General features: G+C 48.8%; 1 protein-coding gene, 1 non-coding gene and 5 pseudogenes across 2 annotated transcripts; all 7 read left to right on the forward strand.

Annotated features, from left to right (window-relative positions):
- The first annotated feature begins 7,550 nt into the window (after positions 1-7,550).
- LOC116983842 lies at positions 7,551-7,645 on the forward strand (annotated as a pseudogene).
- Positions 7,646-7,696: 51 nt separating this feature from the next.
- On the forward strand, positions 7,697-7,858 carry LOC116983312 (annotated as a pseudogene).
- Positions 7,859-13,426: 5,568 nt separating this feature from the next.
- On the forward strand, positions 13,427-13,605 carry LOC116983725 (annotated as a pseudogene).
- A 109-nt stretch (positions 13,606-13,714) lies between these two features.
- LOC116983392 lies at positions 13,715-13,829 on the forward strand (annotated as a pseudogene).
- A 2,369-nt stretch (positions 13,830-16,198) lies between these two features.
- Positions 16,199-16,370, forward strand: LOC116983781. Its single transcript, XR_004414812.1, has one exon. It is a non-coding gene; the product is annotated as a U1 spliceosomal RNA (small nuclear RNA).
- Positions 16,371-23,564: 7,194 nt separating this feature from the next.
- Positions 23,565-23,680, forward strand: LOC116983381 (annotated as a pseudogene).
- Positions 23,681-23,839: 159 nt separating this feature from the next.
- LOC116982734 (60S ribosomal protein L35-like) lies at positions 23,840-24,275 on the forward strand. The gene has a single exon (XM_033036145.1). It carries the CDS (start codon positions 23,868-23,870, stop codon positions 24,237-24,239), a length of 372 nt encoding a protein of 123 aa, XP_032892036.1. The 5' UTR covers positions 23,840-23,867; the 3' UTR covers positions 24,240-24,275.
- The last annotated feature ends 2,612 nt before the right edge of the window (positions 24,276-26,887 follow it).

Genomic DNA, 26,887 nt, shown 5'->3' on the forward strand with positions numbered 1-26,887 from the left:
CACCACCCCTTGTGTAGTCACGCGGTGGCCGAAGAAGTCGATAGCCGTCACCCCGAAATGGCACTTAGACGCGTTAATGGCCAAACCGAAGTCGCTGAGGCGCTGACACAGCTGACGGAGGTGGATGCAGTGCTCCTGCCGCGAGCGACTGGCCACGAGTATGTCGTCCAAGTACACAAAGACGAAGTCCAGGCCGCGGCACACGCAGCCCATAAGCCCCTGAAAGGCCTGCGCAGCGTTCTTTAACCCAAACGGCATCCATACAAATTCGAATAGACCAAATGGTGTAATAATGGCCGTCTTCAGGATATCGTCGGGGCGAACCGGAATTTGATTGTACCCCCGCACGAGGTCCACCTTGGAGAATACGGATGCTCCGGCCAGATGGGCATTGAAGTCCTGAATGTGCGGGACCGGATACCTGTCGGCGACGGTCGCATCATTCAGGCGACGGTAATCCCCACATGGGCGCCAGCCCCCGTTCGTCTTAGGGACCATGTGAAGCGGTGACACCCATGGGCTATCGGAGGGACGTACGATGCCCATCGCCTCCATCTGGCGGAACTCCTCCCGAGCTAGACGGAGCTTGTCTGGCGACGCTCCCGGGCGTGCACAGGCGGGCCAGTAGTGGGGATATGGTGCTCCACCCCGTGCTTGGGGGTGGAGGAGCGGAAGTGGGGTTCAAGAATGTCGGGAAAATCTGACAGGATGTGCGCGAAAGTCGCATGCATGGATGACAGGGGGCCATCAGGGCGTGCTACGGGATCACCAGTACGGAGGAAGACCGGCTCCAGCGTGACAGTGCATCAGGCGCCGCCGCTTGACATCTACGAGCAGTGAATGGGCTCGAAGGAAGTCGGCGCCCAACAGCAGCTGGGAAACGTCGGCAATGACGAACCTCCACGAAAAGGAGCTGCGTCCAAAGTTGAGGGGGATGGTGCGAAACCCGTAGGTGCGAATAGCACTCCCGTTCACCGCGGTGAGGAGGGGGCCTCGTTTGCCCGCACGGATGTCGGTGATGGAGGGAGGCAGAACACTCACTTCCGCACCAGTGTCGACGAGGAATCGACCTCCATTGCGGCGATCCCAAGTGAAGACGCGATGAATTGTGCTGGCCGCCGAAGGAATCACTGACGACCGGCCCCTTCGTTTCCCGGGAATAAACAGGGTGGGCGACATAGCCTGGCTGCAGCTCCCCAGCGACGATGGTAATAGCACCAACGCCCTTTGTTGGCGTCTGGTGGAACTGCAGGCTGGCTGTGCTGGAAGGACGTGCCTGCAGTGGAATGCGCAATGGCGGCCGGATTTTGCAGCGGAGGCCGATTGGGAGCAGTGGAAACGCGGTCGATAGCGGTCCCGACCTGCTCTGTGCCTCCAAACGCCGCGGGAAGGACGGTCAGCGCTTCCAGGTTCTGATGGTGGGAATTCCACAGCTCGTCGGCTTGTTCACCCAGCGCCCGCATGTCGGTAAATGGTTCCCTGGCGAGCTGCATGCGAATGTCAGGGGGTAGCTGCTGCAGGTAGGCGTATTTAAATTGAAAGCAAGGTTCATTGTCCCCCATTAGGGTGAGCATGTCTTCCAGGAGGGCAGCCCAGGCCGTCCATTCTGAAAATCCGAGCTGCCCGCTCGGTGTCACCTAGGCCAAACCTGATAAGAAATTCCTTAAGGCCAGTATATTTATTTGCTACCGGGGGTGCCCTGAGAAAAGACTTAACCCGCCTCGCAGTCACTTGGTCAAGCCTACCCCCCAGGGACCGCCACAGTACATTCATCCTATCTATTGCCCTGATGCCTACAAGCAAAGGGTGGCAGTAGAGAGAGAGTTATACAGTAGATTTATATTTCAGGCAGTTTCATGTTCTGAAAAAGGGTCTCAAACGGGAAACGGGAACATCGCCAATCAACGGACTGTTCCAGCTGCTACGGTCAGGCAAACGGCTCCGTTGCCATGCTGTGAGAACGGAGAGGTTCAGAAGGTGTTTCTTCCAAGAGGCCATTCGGACTGTAAACTCCTATCACCAGGGACTAACTTTACTGAACGTTTTTCCTTCCGCCCACAATATTTAATATACAATACAATACAATCAGTTTTATTCGTCACATATATGTAAAATGTAATTAATATGTAAAAGAATATGTGTCAAGTCAAGTCAAGTTTATTTGTCACATACACATACGAGATGTGCAGTGAAATGAAAGTGGCAATGCTCGCGGACTTTTGTGCAAAAAGACAAACAACCAAACAAACTATAAACACAATCATAAACACACATATTCTTTTACATAATAAATAATGGAAGGAAAAACGTTCAGTAGAGTTAGTCCCTGGTGAGATAGGCGTTTACAGACCGAATGGCCTCTGGGAAGAAACTCCTTCTCAACCTCTCCGTTCTCACCACATGGCAACGGAGGCGTTTGCCTGACCGTAGCAGCTGGAACAGTCCATTGCAGGGGTGGAAGGGGTCTCTCATGATATTGTTGGCTCTGGAGTTGCACCTCCTGATGTATAGTTTCTGCAGGGGGGCAAGTGAAGTTCCCATAGTGCGTTCGGCCGAACGCACTCCTCTCTGCAGAGCCTTCATGTCCTAGGCAGAGCAATTCCCAAACCAGATGGTAATATTCCCGGACAAGATGCTTTCCACCGCCACTGCGTAGTAGCACTGGAGGATCCTCGGAGACACTCTGAATTTCCTCAATTGCCTGAGGTGGTAAAGGCGCTGCCTTGCCTTACTCACGAGTGCTAAGGTGTGTGATGCCCATGTCATATACTCGGAGATGTGGACTCCCAGATATTTAAAACAGTTCACCCTATCCACAGGATCCCCATTTATCCTCAATGGAGTGTACGTCCTCGGATGATGTGCCCTCCTAAAGTCCATGATCAGCTCCTTCGTTTTTTTGATGTTCAAGAGGAGGCTGTTATCCTGACACCACAGTGCTAGATCAGCCACCTACTCCCGGTAGGCCTTCTCGTCGTTGTCTGAGATCAGGCCCACCACCACAGTGTCATCAGCAAACTTAATTATTGAGTTGGAGCTGAACCTAGCCACACAGTCATGTGTGTACAGGGAGTACAATAGGGGGCTGAGGATGCAACGCTGGGGCGATCCTGTGCTCAGGGTGAGGGACTTCGATGTATTCCCTCCCATCTTGACTACCTGGGGCCTGGTGGTGAGAAAGTGCAGGACCCAGGCACACAGGGAGGTGTTGAGCCCCAATTCCATTAGCTTCCCGGCCAGTCTGGTGGGGACTATCATGTTGAAAACTGAACTGTAGTCTATGAACAGCATCCTCACATAGACCTGGGAGACCGCATCGTCCGTGGATCTGTTCGGACGGTATGCGAACTGCAACGGGTCCATGTTCCGAGGGAGGAAGGCGCAGATGTGTTTCTTCGCCAGCCTCTCAAAGCATTTAATGACTACCGAGGTAAGGGCCACCGGACGGTAGTCATTCAGACAGGCTGGGGAGGCATTTTTTGGTACCAGTACAATGACGGATTTTTTGAAGCAGGCAGGGACCATGGACTTGTCCAGGGAGAGGTTGAATAATGTAGTGAGCACTGGAGCTAGCTGCGTAGCACAGGACTTGAGTACTCACCCCGAGATGCCATCGGGGCCTGCAGATTTTCTCGTGTTCACCCGTGTCAGAGCTCTCCTCACGTCGTGCTCGGACAGCGAGAATGTGTGCACATTCCTCCCTTCAGCTTCGGCAGCCAGCCCGCTGGCGGTGTTGTCGATAGTCGGCAGACCTGGGGTGGTGTTGCCCCTCTCGTAACGAGCATAAAAGGAGTTCAGGTCATCAGCTAGGGAGGTGCCGGCACTTGCGGATGAGGAAGGGGTGCTCCGGTAGTTGGTTACAGTCCGTAGCCCCTGCCACAGGCTTCTGGTGTCCTGCTGCTCCATCTGTAACTCCATCTTGTCTCTGTACCTCCTCTTTGCGTCCTTCACCGCCCGCAGTCGATAGGACTCTGCCTTGTAGACGTCCATGTTTCCTGATGCCAGGCCCGAGTTGTAGGCAGCGGTGCGAGCATTCAAGGCCACACGAACAGAACTGTCTACCCAGGGTTTTTGGTTCGGAAAGGTGCTTACCCTTACCGTGGGGACTATGTTGTCGGTTACTGTTGCGATGAAGTCCGTGACTGCTTCTGCGAACTCACTGACGTCACTGGAACTTGCTTCGAACATATTCCAGTCGACATCGCTCAGTGCATCTTGCAGCATGGCCTCTGACTGGTCGGACCACCGCTTTATGTCCCTCGTCTCTACCGCTTCCCGAACTATCCTCTGTTTATACTCCGGCAACAGGAAAATGGCAGCGTGGTCAGATTTTCCTAGGGGAGGGAGTGAAACGGCCTTGTAGCCTTTCCTGAACGGTGTGTAGCAGTGGTCCAAAGTTCTCTCCCCCCTGGTGGCACACGTGATGTGTTGGTAGAAGTTCAGCATGACCTTCTTGAGATTTGATTTATTAAAATCTCCAGCCACCACCATAGCCGCATCCGGGTATTTGTTTTGATGCCGACATAGCACATCGTGTAGGGCCGATAGTGCCATGTCGGTGTCCGCATGCGGGGGTATGTAGGCGGCTGTGACGATCACTTTGCCGAACTCCCGGGGAAGGTAGAATGGGCGGCATGAGATCGACAGGTGCTCCAGGTCCGGCGAGCAGGAACGGGAAAGCATCTTGATATTTCCAGTGTTGCACCAGTTGTTATTGGTCATGAAGCAGACTCCTCCACCCTTGGATTTCCCAGATGCTTCGGCACGGTGGACAGTGATGGACTCGGTTGGGCAGATTACCTGATCCGGAATCAGCGAGGTCAGCCATGTTTCAGTCAGGCAGAGGATGTTGCAGTCCCTTATGTCCCGCTGGAATCTGACCCTCGCCCTGAGGTCATCCAGCTTGTTTTCCAGGGACTGGACATTCGCCAGAAGAATGCTGGGCAGAGAGGGACAAAAGGCTTGGGCTTTCAGCCTATTCCGAATCCCCCCCCCCGCTTCCCTCAATGTTTATGATTGTGTTTATAGTTTGTTTGGTTGTTTGTTTCTTTGTCTTTTTGCACAAAGTCCGCGAGCATTGCCTCTTTTCATTTCACTGCACATCTCGTATGTGTATGTCACGAATAAACTTGACATGACTTGACCTGACCAGAGATGTTGCCTGACCCGCTGAGTTCCACCAGCAATTTGAATTTTATAAGTATTATATTTCCTGACTATGGTGATCGGATTGGAATTGGACGATTAGTTAATGTCATGACCCATAACAGCATTGATGAACAGAGTGATCTTGGGGTCTAAGTCCATAACTCCCTGAAAGTGGCAACGCAAGTAGTGGAGTATAAAGGCATACAGTGTGCTTGGCTTCATCGGTCTGCCTACCATTCCCATGCTGACCTTTCTGGCCTGGGCCTTCTCCATTGCTTGGGTGAGGGCACATGAAAATTAGAGAAACAGCACCTCACGTGTTGCTTGGGTAGCTTACACCCCAGTGGTTTGAACATTGAATTCTCTAACTTTAAATAACTTCTATTTACACTTCCCCCTCTCCCTCCCACCTTCCTTGTCATTTTACCAAGTCCTCATCTCTCTACATTCTTTTTCAGTTCACACCTTCCCTCTACATTATTTTTCAGTTCACACCTTCCCAAACCAACAATAGACCTTCCGGGCAGACGCTCCAGTCGCGGGCGCTCCAGTCGATGTCATTTGTGGCTGGTCCTAATTGATCCTGGTCTTTTCTCACCTCCAGTACTTCACACCCCCTTCCCCCACCCCCACCTTTCAGTTTGAATAAAGACCCCGACCCGAAAAGCCACCCATCCTTTTTCTTTGGAGAAGCCGCCTGACCCACGGTGTTACTCCAGCACTCTGCTTCTCTCTTTGGTATAAACCAGCATCTGCAGTCCATGTTGTCTGACCCACGGTGTTACTCCAGCACTTTGTGTCTATCTTTGGTATAAACCAGCATCTGCAGTCCATGTTGCGAGTGGGGGGGGTGGTGGAGTGGGAGCAGGAGCGGAGCTTCGTGATACCGAGGAGACACATGCAACACCCTCTAGGATAGAAGAGGTGAACCCCCGTTCCCTAAAGACGAAGACATCTCGGATGATGCTCTATAAATTGGAGGAACAGCACCTCATATTTTGCTAGGACAACTTACAACCTAATAGTATGAACATTGATTTCTCTAACTTAAAGTAAACTTGCATCCCCTCTCTCTCCGTCTCCACCCTAACCCTCTTGCTAATATCACCATTTGTATTCCTTCGTTATCACCGCGTCCCCAGTCCATCAGGGGCTCCACATTTCCGGAGTCATCGATGCAGGCTCTGCTCGGTTCTGCACCTTCCCATACCTCTAGTTTCCTTTCCCGACTCTCAGTTGGATGAAGGGTCTCGAAACCGAAATGCCACCTATTCCATTTCACCAGAGATGCTGCCTGACCTGCTGAGTTACTCCAGCATTTTGTGTCTATCTTCGGTTTAAACCAGCATCTGCAGTTCCTTCTTACACAACTCTACTTCGCCATTCAATGATTCAATCGTGGCTGATTTATCTCTCCCTCCTAACCCTATTCACCTGCCTTATCCCCATAACCCCTGACACTCGTACTAATCAATAACACCCGTACAAATCAAGAACACTGGATGAGGTCAGCGGAGGTACACGTAAACCTCAGTCTAACGTGCAAGTTTCTTCTTACACATTTTATCTGAAGTTCTTTGTTTCTACTAATAATATGCAGTTCCATGTTATTCCAGGATGAGACCTGTTGCACAGTCTGTGACCTTGCATGTAGACACAAAATGCTAAAGTAATTCAGCGGTTGAGGCAGCATCTCTGGAGAGAAGGAATTGGCGACGTTTCGGGTCGAGACCCTTCTTCAGACTCACTGTGACCTTGCATAACTGGTGGCATTAAGGGCCTTGGTTCTGTGTGTCCTGGTGGGGTACCGAGGCATGGAGCGGCCATGAGCGATGGATTGGATTTGCAGTGACATCCTCCTCTATACGACGAGAATTCTGCAACACCCTCTCTCGCTGCACCTTCTCTATGATTCCTTCTGCTTTTGCGAATCTTTCATTCATTTGTTCTACGTATAGACATTTGTCTACATTTCTCGTTTCCCTTTCCCCTAACTCTGTCTGAAGAAGGGTCTGGACCCGAAACGTCGCCTATTCCTTCCCTCCAGAGAAGATGCCTGACCAGCTAAGTTGTTACTCCAGCATTTGTATCTAACTTCGGTGAATGAAACGTCGGCGGTGGAGCAGACTGCCACCCAGAGGCGATGCTCAGTAACTGCAAGTCGGCGGCAATTCGGCAAAGGCTGCTTCCTTTAAAGGAAGAAATGCAAATGAAGTGAGCAGCAGGGAAAAGCGGGCAAACATGAAAAAGATCAGAGGCAAAACGAGAAATGAAAGGCGAAAATATGTCCTTTTTTCTGTTTTCGGCAATCAAGTGCAATATAACGTGTTACATTTTTGGCTCGTACCGACTTGAAAGAGTAATGATAGAGGTTGGTTGGGAGAGAGCGACGCTATTCTAGCATACTTACCTGGCAGGGGAGACACCATGATCACCAAGGTGGTTCTCCCAGGACTCTCCCCTGATTTACAAATGAAAAATAGAGTTACTGTGCACCAAAGATACTAGAGGAGCAAGATAGACCACTCCTACGAAATCCAATGGACTGATCGCTTCTCGGCCTTTTGGCTAAGATCAAGTGTAGTATCTGTTCTTATCAGTCAGTAAAAGAGCTATATAAAGAGCATCTGTTCTTGTTAGAACAGGGAAAGAGATCTGTTCTTATTAGAACAGTCCTGGCGGTCCTTTAAGGACAGGTGCTGCAGATTACGATTTAAAAAAAAATCGTAGCAATGGCAGCTGCAATGGGAACTAGAGGACAGGGTATCCGCAATACCCTGAGGATTAGTGTCAAGGATCTCAGTGAGGGGATGCCCTTCAGTCGGGACACCTTTGTAAAAAAGGTATTGCTGGAAACCTGCAAGTTCGAGCCCAGGGATATCTACTGCCTCCAGGACTTCCCGGGTAACGGCTATTTCGATGTTACATTTGTGCTTCCGACAGGATGGCAAAAACTGCTAAAGGATTTCAAGGAGAAGGGGAATGAAGCTCCGCTGTCGTTGCTGAAGGTGCAGCCACTCTTCACCCTCCCAAACCAAAAGGAAAGGACGATCACGGTCCATATGTTTAACCCACATGTGCCCGTAGTGGATGTCCTCACCTTCCTTGCTCGCTACGTCGACGGAGCAGTGAACAGCGTGGACGTGAAGGATCTGCATGGGATTTGGACGAGCAAGCGGCAGGTCAAGGTAAAACTGAGGGTGGACAAGGAAGGAACTCTCCTCCACCCTCCATCAGTTTTCGCAATTGGAGGAAACCGAGGATATTTAATTTACGTGGGGCAGCCCAGAGTTTGCAGAAAGTGTAATAAGCCTGGACATGTGATGGCCCAATGCAATGCAGTGGTCTGCAAAAACTGCAAAACGGAGGGCCACGAGACAAAAGACTGTCAGGCCAGCAAGACCTGCAACCTGTGTGGGGAGGGAGGCCACCTTTACAGGGCCTGCCCAAAAAGAGCATGCACATATGCACAGGCAACAAGAGGGGCGGCTTCCAGCACCCCCAGGGTAGGTGAGACACCCACTACCACTGCCAAGTCCCCAGCAGAAAGGGGAAACAGGGATGAGGACAGCCCAACCACCTCAGCCACCCCAACCACCTCGAGCCCCCAAGTGCCAGGAGAACTCCAGCACCAAGCCCAGGAGGGAGAGTCGATGGAGGAGGGGGGAGAGCAAATTTGGACTACTGTAAAATACAAAAAACACCAGAAGGGTCAGCACACGGAGCAGAGGCCAGAAAGGGATGGCAAGCCCAAAAAAACCACCAAAAAACGGTCTCTCTCCCTGACAGAAGGGAGAAACCTCTCCTCGTCGGAGGATGAGGCGAACGGGAAACCCCACAAGAAGAAAATCGGGGCGGAAAGGAGAAGGTGCAGGACGATTGTACACCTGCACCAGGAGACCGAGAGCAGTGCAGCGGTCGAGGGGCTCCAGCCCCAGGACATCGGGAGCAGTGCAGCGATTGAGGGGCTCCGGCCCCAGGACAACGGGAGCAGTGCAGCGGTCGAGGGGCTCCGGCTCCAGGACAACGGGAGCAGTGCAGCGATCGAGGAGCTCCAGCCCCAGGGCATCGGGAGCAGTGCAGCGGTCGAGGGGCTCCAGCCCCAGGGCATCGGGAGCAGTGCAGTGGTCGAGGGGCTCCAGCCCCAGGGCATCGGGAGCAGTGCAGTGGCCATTGGGCCCCAGCTCCGGGCAACCGGGAGCTTTGTAGCGGCCGATGGGCCCCAGCTCCGGGCAACCGGGAGTATCGTAGAGGCCGATGGGCCCCAGCTCCGGGCAACCGGGAGCAGTGCAGTGGCCATTGGGCCTCAGCTCCGAGTTTCCAGGAGCAGTAAGCCTGTCACTGAGCCCCAGCCACGAGAGACGGGGGAAGCGGCGCACCCAGAAGGGGGTAAAATGAGCAGCCCCCCCCCAACGACACCTCGGGTTACCACAGGGGAAACCCAACCCGTTGAGGAGGCCGGGTATCTGAGCCCAGGAAAGGTGAGGCAATTCACCGAAGCGGTGGGCATGAGGGAGCAGGAAAACGGACTCTAAAGGACAATGGAGCTCAAACTGGCATCCTTAAACGTGCGCAGTGTGAAGAGCACTGCGCGATGTGTTAATGCCTTGCAGTACCTGGCCAAGGTCAAGGCAGATGTGACTTTTCTACAGGAGTGCGGGTTGCCACACCTCCGCTGTTATCGGAGGTGGTCGCGATGGTGGCCCCACGGACTGTCTGTGTGGTCGGGGGGCAATGATTGTCGTGCTTCTGGCCTGGGGATATTGCTGCGGGGAGGGAACTTCGCCATCACTGAGGTCAGGGAGGTGGTTGCGGGGCGTCTCCTCGTGGTGGATGTAATGTACCGTGGTTCTCCGCTCCGGCTGATTAATGTGTATGCCCCACCCGTGCGGAGCGAGCGGCAGGCCGTTCTCCAGCAGCTCCCAGTGCTGTTGGCCACGTCCCGGCAGCTCGTTCTGGCCGGTGACTTCAACTGCATCATTGATGCGGCTGGACGATCCGGCAGTGCCGACAACAGACTGGACAGCACGTCCAAGTTCCTGATGGAAACGGTAAAAGACGCAAAGCTGCACGACGCCTTCAGCGACCCTGCAGGCGGGTCCCAGCCGCGGTTCACCTGGTCGAGATCGGACGGTTTGGCCCGATCCCGGATAGACTTCGTCTTCACCACGAAGGCCGTCACGGTGAGACACACCGACCTCACGCCGGTGTTCTTCTCTGACCACTGCCTCCTTCAGGCTTCCTGTCACCTACAGGAGGACCGGAAGGCAGGCAGAGGGACGTGGAAGTTAAATGTGAAGCTGTTGACCCCGGAGAACGTGGAGGAGCTAAAGAGGGACTACGCACGTTGGAGAACGGTGAGGCCCCTCTTTGACTCCCCGACACTCTGGTGGGAAGCAACCAAGGAGAACATTAAGAGGTTCTTCATAGCCAAAGGGGTTCAGAGAGCAAGACAGAGTCAGAGGGAATTGTGCCAACTCCAGACAGAATTGCAACAACTGCTCCTTCTGCAGTCGAGGGGGGTGGATGTGAGGGAGGAACTTAGAGAGGTGAAGGACCGGCAAGCTCGGCTCTTTACCTCTGAATCCTCCAAGATCATCTTCCGATCCAGGGTCCGCCATGTGGAGCAGGATGAGACGTGCTCACGTTTCTTCTTCCATAAGGTTCACAGGGGGAGCTCTGTGATCAACAGCCTTAGGGAGGAGGACGGCTCGGTAGCATCCTCGCAGACAGACATGATGAGGGTCTGCAAATCCTTTTACTCGGAATTGTATGACCAAAAGGCCACAGACAGCACCGCCTCCCAGAACTTCCTGTCCTCTATCACGGAGGTCTTGGAGGACAGCAAGCAGGAGAGTCTGGACCAACCACTGACCCTAGAGGAGCTGACTGGCTCCATCCGATCCTTTGACTCGAGTAAAACTCCCGGAAGCGATGGCTTACCGGCCGAGTTGTATTCGGCTCTGTGGGACTGGGTGGGCCCGGACCTGCTGGAAGTGTACAACGACATGCTTCTAGCCGGCAGCATGTCAGACTCCATGAGGAAGGGCAGCATCACCCTAATCTACAAGCAGAAGGGGGAGATGAAAGATATAAAGAATTGGAGACCCATAACATTGTTGAATGTAGACTACAAGATCCTGTCTAAGGCCATCGCCAACCGGGTCAAGTCTGCTCTGGGACGGGTGATCCACCCGGACCAAACCTGTGCTGTACCTGGCAGGAAAATCTCAGACAGCCTAGCGCTGCTGAGAGATACCATCGCCTACGTGCAGGACAGACGGGTGGATGCCTGCCTAGTCAGCTTGGACCAGGAGAAGGCCTTCGACAGGATATCGCACACGTACATGAGGGACGTGCTCTCCAAAATGGGTTTTGGGGAGGGAATCCGAAATTGGATCAAACTGCTCTACACCGACATCCGTAGTGCAGTCCAAATCAATGGGTGGGAATCAGACAGTTTCCCTGTAAGGTCTGGAGTCAGGCAGGGTTGCCCTCTCTCTCCTGTCTTGTTTGTCTGCTGTATTGAACCTTTTGCCGAGTCCATCAGGAAGGATGCGAGCATAAGAGGAGTGACATTGCCAGGCAGTGGGGGCATTCAGGTCAAGACCTCCCTGTACATGGACGATGTCGCCGTCTTCTGCTCGGATCCAAGGTCGGTCCGCAGATTGATCAGCATCTGTGACCAGTTTGAGTCGGCCACGGGAGCCAGGGTGAACCGCAGGAAGAGCGAGGCCATGCTCTTTGGCAACTGGCCCGACCGATCTTCCATCCCCTTCACCATCAAGCCTGACTTCTTGAAGGTGCTGGGAATCTGGTTCGGGGGGGCTGAGTCGAGTAACAAGAATTGGCTGGAGCGGATAGCCAGGGTGGGGAGGAAGCTGGAGCTGTGGAAGCAACGCTCCCTCTCCATAACCGGGAAAAATTTGGTCATCAGGTGTGAGGTGCTCTCGGGTCTGCTGTACTTGGCACAGGTGTGGCCTGTCCCTCCCTCCTACGCCACGGGGATCACCCGGGCCGTCTTCCAGTTCATCTGGGGGTCGAGGATGGACCGGGTACGACGGGTCACCATGTACAAGTCGGCAGACAACGGGGGCAAAAGCGTGCCCAACGTCGCCCTCATCCTGATGGCCACCTTTGTGTGTGGCTGCATCAGGCGGAGTGTAGAGCCAAGGCACGTGGGCACTAAGTGCCACTACCTGCTGAGGTTCTACCTGTCCCCGGTGTTGCGAAGGATGGGCCTGGCGCAGATGCCACGCAATGTACCAGCCAGCTGGACATTGCCGCCCCATCTGACGTCTGTTGACAGGTTCTTCCGGACCAACACCTTTGACCACAAGTCCATCGGGCAGTGGTCAGCACGGAATGTCCTGCAGGCACTGCAGGGAAAGGACTCGATGGATCCGGTGGCGTGGTTCCCAGAGCAGACTGCCCAGCTTGTCTGGCAAAATGCCTCATCGCCAGAACTGACCAACAAGCACCAAGACCTGGCTTGGCTGGCGGTGAGGGGAGCCCTCTCAGTTAGATCCTTCCTGCACCGTCGGAACCTCACTACCAGCGCACGCTGCCCCCGGGACGGTTGCTATGGAGAGGAGACGGTTGCCCACCTCTTTGCAGAGTGTGGATTTGCAAAACGAGTCTGGAGAGGTATGAAAGGGTCCCTGGAACGATTTATCCCGAACAGCTCCGTCACAGAGGACTCTGTGATTTACGGACTGTTCCCAGGGACACATTCAGAGACTGACATCGAGTGCTGCTGGAGGGTCATCAACTCGGTGAAAGACGCTCTTTGGTCTGCCCGAGCGTTGCTCACCACCCAGCAGAACGAGATGTCCGTCAGGGAATGTTGCCGACTGGCCCACTGCAGACTGCAGGAGTACGTGCTAAGGGACTCGCTGAAGCTTGGTGCAGCCAACGCCAAGGCTCGGTGGGGGAGGGCCACAGTCTAGGGTCCTTCCGCTGCTGGACATGGGGGGCACAGTATGGTGGAGACGCCCCTCAAATTAAATTAAATTAAGGGAAGGTATCCCACACCAGAGGGCCACATGAGTGGCACGGGTGGGGGACATTTTTTGTGGAACTTGAAATGTCAGATGGAAATTTTCGCACTTTGTACACATTGTATATATTTATTACTTGAACAGGGGCCACAGAGTGGCACTGGTGGGGGACTGTTTGGTGAAATTTGACAAATGTAAAAAAAATTGTACTGGAAAAAGTTTGTATAGTCTCCGAAAATGTCGGATGAAATTTGTTTTGAATGGTTCAGAAATTGTATATATTTACCAATTGAATAAAGTATATTTTGAAATAAAAAAAAAAAAAAAAAAAAGGTTCTCCCAGGACGAGGCTATCCCATTGCACTTCGGGTGTGCTGACGCCTGCGATGTCCCCAAATGCGGGATACTCGACTGCAAAATTTGTGGTAGTGGGGGACTGCGTTCGCGCTCTCCCCTGATTTACAAATGAAAAATAGAGTTACTGTGCACCAAAGATACTAGAGGAGCAAGATAGACCACTCCTACGAAATCCAATGGACTGATGTGTGGCACGTAATGGTACTTCCGCCACTTCTCGGCCTTTTGGCTAAGATCAAGTGTAGTATCTGTTCTTATCAGTGGTAAAAGAGTGCTAAAAGAGAGCGTCTGTTCTTGTTAGAACAGGGAAAGGGGCTATCTGTTCTTGTTAGAACAGTCCTGGCGGTCCATTAAGGACAAGAGCTGCAGATTGCGATTTAAAAAAATCATAGCAATGTCAGCTGCAATGGGAGCTAGAGGACAGGGTATCCGCAATACTCTCAGGATTAGTGTCAAGGATCTCAGCGAGGGGATGCCCTTCAGTCGAGATACTTTTGTAAAGAAGGTCTTGCTGGAGACCTGCAAGTTCGAGCCCAGGGATATCTACTGCCTCCAGGACTTCCCGGGTAACGGTTACTTCGACGTTACATTTGTGCTTCCGACAGGATGGCAAAAGCTGATAAAGGATTTCCAGGAGAAGGGGAATGAAGCTCCGCTGTCGTTGCTGAAGGTGCAGCCACTCTTCACCCTCCCAAACCAAAAAGAAAGGACGATCACGGTGCATATGTTCAACCCACATGTGCCCGTAGTGGATGTCCTCACCTTCCTTGCTCGCTACGTCGATGGAGCAGGGAACAGCGTGGACGTGAAGGATCTGCATGGGATTTGGACGAGCAAGCGGCAGGTCAAGGTAAAGCTGAGGGTGGACAAGGAAGGAGCTCTCCTCCACCCTCCCTCGGTGTTCGCAATTGGAGGAAACCGAGGCTATTTAAGTTACGTGGGGCAGCCCAGAGTATGCAGAAAATGTAACAAGCCTGGGCATGTGGTGGCCCAATGCACTGCAGTGGTCTGCAAAAACTGCAAAACGGAGGGCCACGAGACAAAAGACTGTCAGGCCAGCAAGAACTGCAACCTGTGCCGGGAGGGAGGCCACCTTTACAGGGCCTGCCCAAAAAGAGCCTGTACATACGCACAGGCAACAAGAGGGGCGGCTTCCAGCACCCCCAGGGTAGGTGAGACACCCACTACCACTGCCAAGTCCCCAGCAGAAAGGGGAAACAGGGATGAGGACAGCCCAACCACCTCGTGCCCCCAAGTGCCAGGAGAACTCCAGCACCAAGCCCAGGAGGGAGAGTCGATGGAGGAAGGGGGAGAGCAGATTTGGACGACGGTGAAGTATAAAAAACACCAGAAGGGTCAGCACACGGAGCAGAGGCCAGAAGGGGATGGCAAGCCCCCAAAAAACCCCCCAAAACGGTCTCTCTGCCTGACAGAAGGCAGCAACCTTTCCTCGTCGGAGGATGAGGCGAACGGGAAACCCCACAAGAAGAAAACCGGGGAGGAAAGGAGAAGGTCCAGGCCGATTGTACACCTGCACCAGGAGACCGAGAGCAGAACAGCGGTCGAGTTGCTGCATCAGGCGGAGTGTAGAGCCAAGGCACGTGGGCACTAAGTGTCACTACCTGCTGAGGTTCTACCTGTCCCCGGTGTTGCGAAGGATGGGCCTGGCGCAGATGCCACGCAATGTGCCAGTCAGCTGGACATTGCCGCCCCATCTGTTGTCTGTTGAAAGGTTCTTCCGGACCAACACCTTTGACCACAAGTCCATCGGGCAGTGGTCAGCACGGAATGTCCTGCAGGCACTGCAGGGAAAGGACTCGATGGATCCGGTGGCGTGGTTCCCAGAGCAGACTGCCCAGCTTGTCTGGCAAAATGCCTCATCGCCAGAACTGACCAACAAGCACCAAGACCTGGCTTGGCTGGCGGTGAGGGGAGCCCTCTCAGTTAGATCCTTCCTGCACCGTCGGAAACCTCACTACCAGCGCACGCTGCCCCCGGGACGGTTGCTATGGAGAGGAGACGGTTGCCCACCTCTTTGCAGAGTGTGGATTTGCAAAACGAGTCTGGAGAGGTATGAAAGGGTCCCTGGAACGATTTATCCCGAACAGCTCCGTCACAGAGGACTCTGTGATTTACGGACTGTTCCCAGGGACACATTCAGAGACTGACATCGAGTGCTGCTGGAGGGTCATCAACTCGGTGAAAGACGCTCTTTGGTCTGCCCGAGCGTTGCTCACCACCCAGCAGAGCGAGATGTCCGTCAGGGAATGTTGCCGACTGGCCCACTGCAGACTGCAGGAGTACGTGCTAAGGGACTGGCTGAAGCTTGGTGCAGCCAACGCCAAGGTTCGGTGGGAGAGGGCCACAGTCTAGGGTCCTTCCGCTGCTGGACATGGGGGGCACGGTATGGTGGAGACGCCCCTCAAATTAAATTAAGGGAAGGTATCCCACGCCAGGGGGCCACATGAGTGGCACGGGTGGGGGACATTTTTTGTGGAACTTGAAGTGTCAGATGGAAATTTTCGCACTGTGCACACATTGTATATATTTATTACTTGGACAGGGGTCACAGAGTGGCACTGGTGGGGGACTGTTTGGTGAAATTTGACAAATGTAAAAAAATTGTATTTGTATATTTGTATAGTCTCCGAAAATGTCGGATGAATTTTGTTTGAATGGTTCAGGAATTGTATATATTTACCAATTGAATAAAGTATATTTTGAAATTTAAAAAAAAAAAAGTTCTCCCAGGACGAGGCTATCCCATTGCACTTCAGGTGTGCTGACGCCTGCGATGTCCCCAAATGCGGGATACTCGACTGCAAAATTTGTGGTAGTGGGGGACTGCGTTCGCACTCTCCCCTGATTTACAAATGAAAAATAGAGTTACTGTGCACCAAAGATACTAGAGGAGCAAGTTAGGCCACTCCTACGAAATCCAATGGACTAACGTGTGGCACGTAATGGTACTTCCGCCACTTTAGGAATAAGACTCCGTTATGCCCAAAGATCTTAGACCAGAGCAAGATAGGCCACTCCTGCGAAATACAATGGGCTGACGTGTAGTATGCTACGGAGGGGATCCTGGGCATTTTTCGCCGCCCATTTTAGTAACCGGAGCCTACCTGACCCGACCCGACTCGCAGTGTAATCAATGTTGCAGGGCAACAGTTTGTGTGTGTGATATAGGGTTAGATTCATAATTCTGTCAGTTCATACTTCTTGCCGAGAATAAAATTTGACTCTGGTAATTGTCTTTTTTTATGTTTTTTAAATCATTTCTTTTTAAATGGCTCACAAGCAGTGTTTGAGTTGATTTTGTAGTAACCGGAACCGACCCGACCCGACTCGCAGGGTAATTGACATTGCGGGGGAAGTTTTTGTGTGTGATATAGGGTTAGATTCATAATTCTGTTAGTTCATAATTCTGTTAATTCTTGTTAAAGAATAAAATGTTTATAAACACACATACATGAATGTGATATAAATGTATATAATCATATAACACACACATTATATTTCTTCTGATCCAATGATGAACTTTATTTCAGACTAGACAAGGGACATTAAATAAGAAACATTGTAAACCTTCCCGCAACTTCACACACACTAGGCCTTATCCCACCCCTCAACTCTTCCCCCCCCCCCCCCCCGGCACTCCTTCGCCTGCCCCCACACTACAATGTCTCCCCCCCTCCTATGCCCCTCTCCCTGCTGCCCCGGTCCGTGCACTCCCTCTCCCCGGGTCGCACACTCCCTCTCCCCGGGCTGCGCACCCCCTCTCCCTGCTGCCCCGGGCCGCGCACTCACTTCTCCCCGCTGCCCCGGGCCGCTCACTCCCTCTCCCCGCGCCGCTCACTCCCTCTCCCCGCTGCCCCGGGCCGCGCACTCCCTCTCCCCGCTGCCCCGGGCCCCACACTCCCTCTCCCCGCTGCGGAAACAAAGATCCGATCTTTGGCCGGAAGCAAGATGGCGGAACAAGATGGCGGGGACTGGTCGCTAAAATGGGTCCTATAATCACCCATGAATCTGCCCATAAGCATACTACACATTTGCGCGAGAGTAACCCATCTTGCTCTGCTCTAAGATCTTTGGTCATGCCTCTCGCAATTTAATCCACGTCAGTCCATTGGATTTTGCAGGAATTTATCTTGGTCTATCTTAGACCATTATGATCTTTGTTTATAATAAATAAGGTGCTTTAAAAAAAAAAAGGAAAACTGCTTATAAAATGAGCGACAATGCGCAATGAAAGGTCTCTGGACCATATGTATTCTATGATCTTTGGTTTAATCAGTGTTGTGGGGGAACGGTGTGTGTGTGTGCTTCTGTGTGTGAGTGGCAAGATAGAGATAATAGATTTCAAAGATCCTCATGGATCAGAAGCAACTTTGATTTAAAGCAACTCATGATGTACATGAGCCGTTCTCATGATGTACATAAGCCATAAAGGCAAATATATTTGCCTATATTTATATATTATAACCCCGTAGATATCTATATTACTAAAAGTCTGATCTTGACCGCTTTTGGCCCACTGTGCTGCGATTCCGAGAAAACGCCACCACCTACGGCCGTCATTTTTGGCCACCTCGCTCAGAGCCACCCTCCGCCTTCCGGGACCGGAGGATTTTTCTAATCGATGAAAAATCAGAGAGATATTAATGTTCCCATTCTCTCTGCTGCCCCCGCTGGCGGCAGGGGGGAGGGACCATAAAACCCGGAAGTGCAATCCCTCACTCAGTCTCTGCCAGACCCAGGAAGCGAGAGGGTCACGGCTCTCTGAGCGGCAAATAACACTGAACGCATGTCTACTCCACGGTGAGTCCCCTCGATGCGGCTGTAAGGTGGCTACCGCCCAATTGTTTGCCTCGCCTTTTATTTATTTATTTATTTATTTATTAGAAGTAGACATATTATAAAATGTAGTTACATATTATAGTAAAAAAACTTTTCATATACATCAGTCATACATTATTAAAATTTTCCATTATCAATTACTTCTGCTTCTAGTGTTTTTATTTTTTATAGAAAGAAGGAAAAAGAGAGGGTAGAAAGTTACAAAGAAAAAAGAAAGAAAAAAAAAACACAACAGAAAAACAAGGGAGGTGGAATGGGTTACCTGTAATACGTCAATGGAGATAGGTTCGTAGGTTATAAAGTATAGCTTTTCATCTGTTCCTGAGTTCAAGTTTCAGTTGGGTCCTCGTGCTGTGCCAATCTATCCCTTCAGATAGTTAATGAATGGAGCCCAAATTTTATGGAAAAGATCTTGTTTGTCCACTAAGACAAGTCTAATTCTTTCTAAGTATAGGGTCTCCGACATTTCCGTAATCCACATTTTAATTGTGGGGGTTGTAGGGCCTTTCCAAAATGTTTATATTAATTTTTTCCCGGTTATTATACTGTAGTTGAGGAAATTTCTTTGGTTTGTTGTGAGTGTTAAGCTTTGTTCTGATATTGCAAGTATTATTAATTTTGTGTCTGGGTCCAGTTTTGTATTAATAACTTCTGAAGTTATTTCAAAAATATCAGTCCAGAAATGTTTAAGTTTTATACAGTTTGCAAACGTATGTGTTAAATTAGCCTCTAGATGTAGACATTTATCACAAATAGGAGAGATTTGTGGGAAGATTCTATTTAGTTTTATTTTAGAGTAGTGTAGTCTATGTAAGACCTTGAATTGTATTAAAGTATGTCTGGCATTTAATGAACATTGATGTATTTGTTGTAAACTTTCGTCCCACATATCTTTCGTGGTAGGGTGACCTATTTCATTTTCCCATTTGTATCTATATGGTTCGGTCGGTGGTACCTCGTTGTTTAGTAGGGTGTTATAAATATAAGCTATTAGTTTTTCAGTATTAGGATGCTTGTTCAGACATTCATCAAGAATTTCTGATTCTCTATTCCTGTAAACTTGTGTATTAGATTTAACATCATCTCTAATTTGTAGATATCTGAAGAAATTATTTGAGTGCAGTCCATAATTCTGTTGTAACTCTTGAAATGAAAGAAAAGTACCTTTCCCATAAAGATGTCCTATATTTTTGATTCCATAATTTTTCCATTGTGTGAAACCTTTGTCCATAAAGGATGATTTGAATAAAGGATTATTTACAATGGGAAGACAGAGTGGTATATTATTCAATTTTAAATCTTTTTTTATTTGTTTCCAAATTCGTATTCCACTATGTATTATGGGGTTTTCTTTATAGGTTTTTTTGTGCAGTTTTGTGGGGGCAAATATGATCGGTCCAATTTCAAAAGGTAGACAGTCTTCCTTTTCCATCATTAGCCAATCTGGTTGTTGATCCATTTCTTCCAGCCAGAAATTCATGTTTTTAATATGGACTGTCCAAAAATAAAATAAGAAATTTGGCAAAGCCAAACCTCCATTTATCTTTGATTTACATAAATGTTTTTTACTTATTCTATGATTCTTATAATCCCAGACAAAACTTGTAACAATGGAATCGACTTTTTTGAAAAAAGTTTTTGGGATATATATCGGAATTAATTGAAGTAGGTACAACAGTTGCGGTAAAAAAATCATTTTTATAGCATTAATTCTCCCAAGCATAGAAATGGGGAGTGTTTTCCAGTATTGAATATTCTTATGTAGTTTATTCAGTAAGGGTGGGAAATTTAGTTTAAATAAAGAGGTATATGTCTTAGTTACATAGATTCCTAAGTATTTAAATTTATCTTTAACTATTTTAAAAGGGGATTGTTGTATTGTATGTAAATTGAATTTTGTTATTGGCATGATTTCGCTTTTATTCCAATTAATTCTATATCCCGAAAACTGACCAAATTGAGTTATTAGATTTAATAGGTTTGGAATACTAGTTTCTAATTTTGTAATATATATTAGTACATCATCTGCATATAAGGAGATTTTATTCCTTGTGTCTCTAGTATTGTATCCAAATATTCCTGGATGGTTTCTAACGCTTTCTGCTAGGGGTTCGATTGCAAGAGCAAATAATAGTGGGGATAGTGAGCATCCTTGTCTACAGCCTCTAGAGAGATTACATTTAGTTGATAACATTTTGTTTGTTAATATTCTTGCTGTTGGATTAGAATATAACAATTTAACCCATGTACAGTACTTCTCTCCTAGTTGAAAATTTTCCACCACTGAAAATAAATATGGCCATTCTACCTGGTCAAATGCCTTTTCAGCATCTAACGAGATAATTGCTAGCTCTGTGTTAGGGATTCTATTGGAGTATATAATATTAAATAATCTTCTCAGATTATAAAATGAATACCGTTTGGGGATAAACCCTGTTTGGTCGGGATGTATTAATTTGCTGATCACTAAGCTCAATCTATTAGATAGAATTTTAGTTAATATTTTCTGATCAGTATTTAAGAGGGCTATAGCTCTGTATGAACCTGGGTCTTCAAGATCCTTGTCCGTTTTTGGTATAAGTATGATTGTAGATTCATTTAGAGTTTCTGGGAGTTTCTGTTGAGTATAGCGTATTTGTACATTGTCTGTAGGCGTGGGGAAAGCAAATCATAAATGTTTTTATAAAATTCAGAATTTAGACCATCGGGTCCTCCAGACTTTCCGTTTTTTAAGGATTTTATTGATTCTTCAATGTCTTATCATAATTTCAGCCCCTAGCAATTCTCTCTCTTTCTGATCTAGACCCGCAAACTTACAATTCTGTAAAAATGTTTCCATTCCCGTTGATTGTTCTGTTATTTTAGATGAATACAATTTTTGGTAGTATTGTAGAAATCTATCATTAATATCTTTAGGCAGTGTTAATGTTTCTCCCTTGTCTGTTCTAATTTTGTGTATTGTTTTTTCCCCATCTAATTTGCGAAGTTAACGCGCTAATAGTTTTTGTGGTTTGTCACCAAATTCAAAATGTAATTGTTTTGTATGTTGATAAAGTTTTATAACTTGGTCTGAATAAATCTTGTTTAATTTATATTTCAATACTGCAATTTTATTGTGTTTTATCGTGGATGGTGCTGCTGCATTTTCTGTGTCTAATTGCTTTATTTCCATTTCCAGTTTCTGTTGTTTGGCCCTATTCTCTTTATTAAAAAATGATTGGGAAGAAATTAATGCTCCTCGTACAAATGCTTTAAATGTTTCCCAAAGAAGGGAAGCAGAGATTTCAGGGCTATCGTTAGCCTCAAAAAACATTTGAATCTGTTTTACTAGGTATTCATTACATGACTTATCTTTTAAGATTTGGGGATTGAATCTCCATTGTGACTGTGTCTCTGCCATTCCATTTACCTTGATCATAAATGTTAATGGTGCGTGGTCTGAGATAATGATGTTATGATATTGTGAGTTATAGGTAAATGGGATAAGTTTTGAATCTACTAAAAAATAGTCTATCCTTGAGTAAGTTTTATGTACTGGTGAGTAAAATGAGTATTCTCGGCCCGATGGATTTTCAATTCTCCAAACGTCCTTAATATTAGTAGTATTAATGTATGAATTTAAAAATTCACTTGATCGAGATTTTAGTTTTCTTTGAGTTGATGATCTATCCAAACAAGCATCCAAAGTGCAATTTAAATCTCCACCGATTATTAAGTTTTGTTGTGTACCTTCCGGGATATTGTTAAGAATTCTCTTAAAAAACAGAGGGCTATCAAAATTTGGTCCATACACATTGAGGAGAGTCACCTTTTTTTAAGTATAACTCCCCTATTATTACAATATATCTGCCTTCAATGTCTTCTATCGTTGATATATGTTTAAAGGGTATACCTTTACGAATTAATATTGCAACACCTCTAGATTTATGTGAGAATGAAGAGTGGTACGCTTTAGCAATCCATTTTGCTTTCAATCTGTGTTGTGCTTCCTTTATAAGATGTGTCTCCTGGAGAAATATTATATCTGTTTTCAATGATTTTAAATGAGCTAACACTTTGCCTCTCTTGATAGGTTCATTAATTCCCTTAACATTCCAACTACAGAATTTAATTCCCTCACCCCCAATTTTTATATTCATGTCTTGCATCTTGTGATTAAGTGGTAGAGCAGATGATTCAGCACACTCAACCCTACCTTATACTTGAACATCAGGTAGATGAATTTTAGGTCACGTCTGTTTTCCATCCGAACATATCTCCTTAAATAAAATATGCAATTCCATTCCAAATACAAAATATAATATGATATAAGATAAAAAAGGTGATAGCAAATAGGGTTAGTAAAGTGTAGAAAGTAAGAAAGAAAAGCAACTACAACTACAATTAATGCAGTTAGTGATAGCCACCCTAATGTGGCTAAGCATCTATGGACTTCCGTAGCTTTTGGTTTATAAAAATACTAGCTCCATACTTTCCTTGAAAGGAAAGTTTCCAATTCGATGCATACAATTTGTGGGGGGGGATTGCCTCGCCTTTTTAACAAGTTTGTGTTCACAAAATGAATTTTGATTGTCAGGTGGCTGCAGCCCAATTGTTTGCCTCGCCTTGGCTTTTAAAATCGTTGCAACAGTTGGCAATTGTTTGCCTCGCCTTTTTAACAAGTTTGTGTTCACAAAATGAATTTTGGTTGTCGCGTGGCTGCTGCCCAATTGTTTGCCTTGCCTTTTAAAAAGATTTTTGTTCACAAAATGAATGTTGGTTGTTGGGTGGCTGCTGCCCAATTGCTTGCCTCGCCTTTTAAAAAAGTTTGTGTTCACAAAATGAATATTGGTTGTTGGATGGCTGTTGCCCAATTGTTTGCCTCGCCTTTTTAAAAAGTTTGTGTTCACAAAATGAATTTTGGTTGTCGTGTGGCTGTAACCAATTTGATATCACCTTCAAGTATCCGACGGGATGGCAAACGTTGATGGAAGACTTCCGAGAGAACGGGAATGAAGCTCCGCTGTCGTTGCTGAAAGTGCAGCCGCTCTTCACCCTCCCCAACCAGAAGGAAAGGATGATCACGGTGCACATGTTCATCCCACATGTGCCCGTAGTGGATGTCCTCACCTTCCTTGCTCGCTACATCGAAGGAACAGAGAGCTGGGTGGACGTGAAGGACCTGCATGGGATTTGGACGAGCAAGCGGCAAGTGAAGGTAAAGCTTCTCGGCCTTTTGGCTAAGATCAAGTGTAGTATCTGTTCTTATCAGGACGAGCGTCAGGGGTAAAAGAGAACATCTGCTCTTATTAGAACAGTGAAAGGGGCTATCTGTTCTTGTTAGAACAGTCCTGGCGGTCGATTAAGGACAAGAGCTCAGATTGCGGTGTAGAATCATAGCAATGGCAGCTGCAATTGGAGGGGGAGTACAGGGTATCCGCAATACCCTGAGGATTAGTGTAAATGACCTCAGCAAGGGGGTTCCCTTCTCACGAGACCTGTTCTGCCGCTCGGCCCAGGACCATGGCAAAGATCAAGGCACGAGATCTGCGAGGCAAAAAGAAGGAGGAGCTCCTCAAGCAGCTGGATGATCTCAAAGTGGAACTGTACCAGCTCCGTGTTGCCAAGGTAACAGGAGGAGCTGCGTCAAAGCTTTCCAAGATTCGTGTCGTGCGCAAGTCCATTGCCAGAGTCCTTACCGTCATTAATCAGACACAGAAGGAGAACTTGAGAAAATTCTACAAAGGCAAGAAGTACAAGCCGTTGGACCTGCAGACCAAGAAGACCCGAGCCATGCGCCAGCGACTAAACAAGAACGAGGAGAGTTTGAAGACGACGAAACTGCAGAGGAAAGAGCGTCTGTACCCCATGCGCAAATACGCTGTGAAAGCTTAAATGTTCACACACAGATCTCATTAAATTTAAGAAAAGGAAAAAAAAAAAAAAAGGTTCTCCTAGGACAAGTCGAGGGAGGTGGATGTAAGGGAGGAACTTAGAGAGGTGAAGGACCGGCACGTTCGGCTCTTTACCTCTGAATCTACAGCCTTAGGGAGGAGGACGGCTCGGTAGCATCCTCGCAGACAGACATGCTGAGGATCTGCAAATCCTTTTACACGGAATTGTATGACAGAAAGGCCACAGACAGCACCGCCTCCCAGAACTTCCTGTCCTCTATCACGGAGGTCTTGGAGGACAGCAAGCAGGAGAGTCTGGACCAACCACTGACCCTAGAGGAGCTGAATGGCTCCATCCGCTCCTTTGACTCGAGTAAAACTCCCGGAAGCGATGGCTTACCGGCCGAGTTGTATTCGGCTCTGTGGGACTGGGTGGGCCCGGACCTGCTGGAAGTGTACAACGACATGCTTCTAGCCGGCAGCATGTCAGACTCCATGAGGAAGGGCAGCATCACACTAATCTACAAGCAGAAGGGGGAGATGAAGGATATAAAGAATTGGAGAACCATAACAGTGTTGAATGTACATTACAAGATCCTGTCCAACCGGGTCAAGTCTGCTCTGGGACAGGTGATCCACCCTGTGCTGTACCTGGCAGGAAAATCTCAGACAGCCTAGCGCTGCTGAGAGATACCATCGCCTACATGCAGGACAGATGGGTGGATGCCAGCCTAGTTAGCTTGGACCAGGAGAAGGCCTTCGACAGGATATCATACACGTACATGAGGGACATGCTCTCCAAAATGTGTTTTGGGGAGGGAATCCGAAATTGGATCAAACTGCTCTACACGAATATCCGTAGTGCAGTCCAAATCAATGGGTGGGAATCACCGACGGTTTCCCTGTAAGGTCTGGAGTCAGGCAGGGTTGCCCTCTCTCTCCTGTCTTGTTTGTCTGCTGTATTGAACCTTTTGCCGAGTCCATCAGGAAGGATGCGAGCATAAGAGTAGTGACATTGCCTGGCAGTGGGGGCATTCAAGTCAAAACCTCCCTGTACATGGACGATGTCGCCGTCTTCTGCTCAGATCCAGGGTTGGTCCGCAGATTGATCAGCATCTGCGACCATTTTGATCCAGGGTGAACCGCAGGAAGAGCGAGGCCATGCTCTTTGGCAACTGGCCCGACCTATCTTCCGTCCCCTTCACCATCAAGCCTGACATCTTGAAGGTGCTGGGGATCTGGTTCGGGGGGGCTGAGGTGTGTAACAAGAATTGGCTGGAGCGGATAGCCAAGGTGGGGAAGAAGCTGGAGCTGTGGAGGCAACGCTCCCTCTCCATAACTGGAAAAATTTGGTCATCAGGTGTGTGGTGCTCTCGGGGCTGCTGTACTTGGCGCAAGTGTGGCCTGTCCCTCCCTCCTACACCACAGGGATCACCCGGGCCGTCTTCCAGTTCATCTGGGGGTCGAGGATAGACCGGGTGCGACGGGCCACAATGTACAAGTCAGCAGACAAAGGGGGTAAAAGCGTGCCCAACGTCGCCCTCACCCTGGGAAAGGACTCGATGGATCCGGTGACGTTGTTCCCAGAGCAGACTGCCCATCGCCAGAACTCACCAACAAGCACCAAGACCTGGCTTGGCTGGCGGTGAGGGGAGCCCTCCCAGTCAGATCCTTCCTCCACCGTCGGAACATCACTACCAGTGCACGCTGCCCCCGGGACGGCTGCTATGGAGAGGAGACGGTTGCCCACCTCTTTGCAGAGTGTGGATTTGCAAAAAGAGTCTGGAGAAGTATGCAAGGGTCCCTGGAACGCTTTATCCTGAACAGCTCCGTCACAGAGGACTCTGTGATTTACGCACTGTTCCCAGGGACACATTCAGAGACGGACATCGAGTGCTGCTGGAGGGTCATTGTCAAGTAAAACTGAAATGAAAGAACAGGTGCAGAGAAATGCTAAATTGAAATCACGAGACAGTGATTAAAGTGGGCGGATCCCCAGCCTGCCGAGTTCTGCCTGGGGGTCAAAAGGGCACACAGCACCAGAAGCCAGTGAAGAAGAGACAAGAGACTTGCGAGCAGAGAACTTGAACAGTAAATCAAAAGGACTGTCCGAAAAGACTGCCGCGAGAGCCAGAAAAGGCAAGCAGGACTGATTTTCTACAGACCCGATTGGCAGCCGGTAAGGACTGAACTCTAAATGGACTGAGTCGAAGACTGCAGCCCCAGAGACTCTGTTTAACCCTTTAAAAGCTGAGAAACTTGTCTGGCTAACGTGTTGATATTGGTGGTGTTTGTTAACCAAGATGACAGGGGTTTTCAGCTGATAAAGACCAAAACTGATAAAGACCAAAACTGATAAAGACCAAAACTGATAAAGACCAAAACTGATAAAGACCAAAACTGGTAAAGACTAAAACTGCTAAAAACTGCTAAAGACTAATCTGCCAAAATAAAAGAAGGAGAAAATAAAAGGTGGAAAAGAAGTGTTTGGTCTGAGTGAATCCAGTTCATCATTTCGGGGTAGATAAATCAAATCCCTTTCAAGCGGGCAATCTGCAAAAACAGTAGAAGACTTGACAGTGAAAAACCGCTGTGACCAGGAGACTTCCAGTGAAAAAGCAGGCGGGGCCAGGAGATCTGGAAACCTGG

This window comes from Amblyraja radiata, chromosome 1 (genome assembly GCF_010909765.2).
Source record: "Amblyraja radiata isolate CabotCenter1 chromosome 1, sAmbRad1.1.pri, whole genome shotgun sequence".
NCBI lineage: Eukaryota > Metazoa > Chordata > Chondrichthyes > Rajiformes > Rajidae > Amblyraja > Amblyraja radiata.

Excerpts from the sequence above, each read along its gene's own strand:
- LOC116982734 (XM_033036145.1), top strand. The coding sequence starts at position 23,868 with ATGGCAAAGATCAAGGCACGAGATCTGCGAGGCAAAAAGAAGGAGGAG.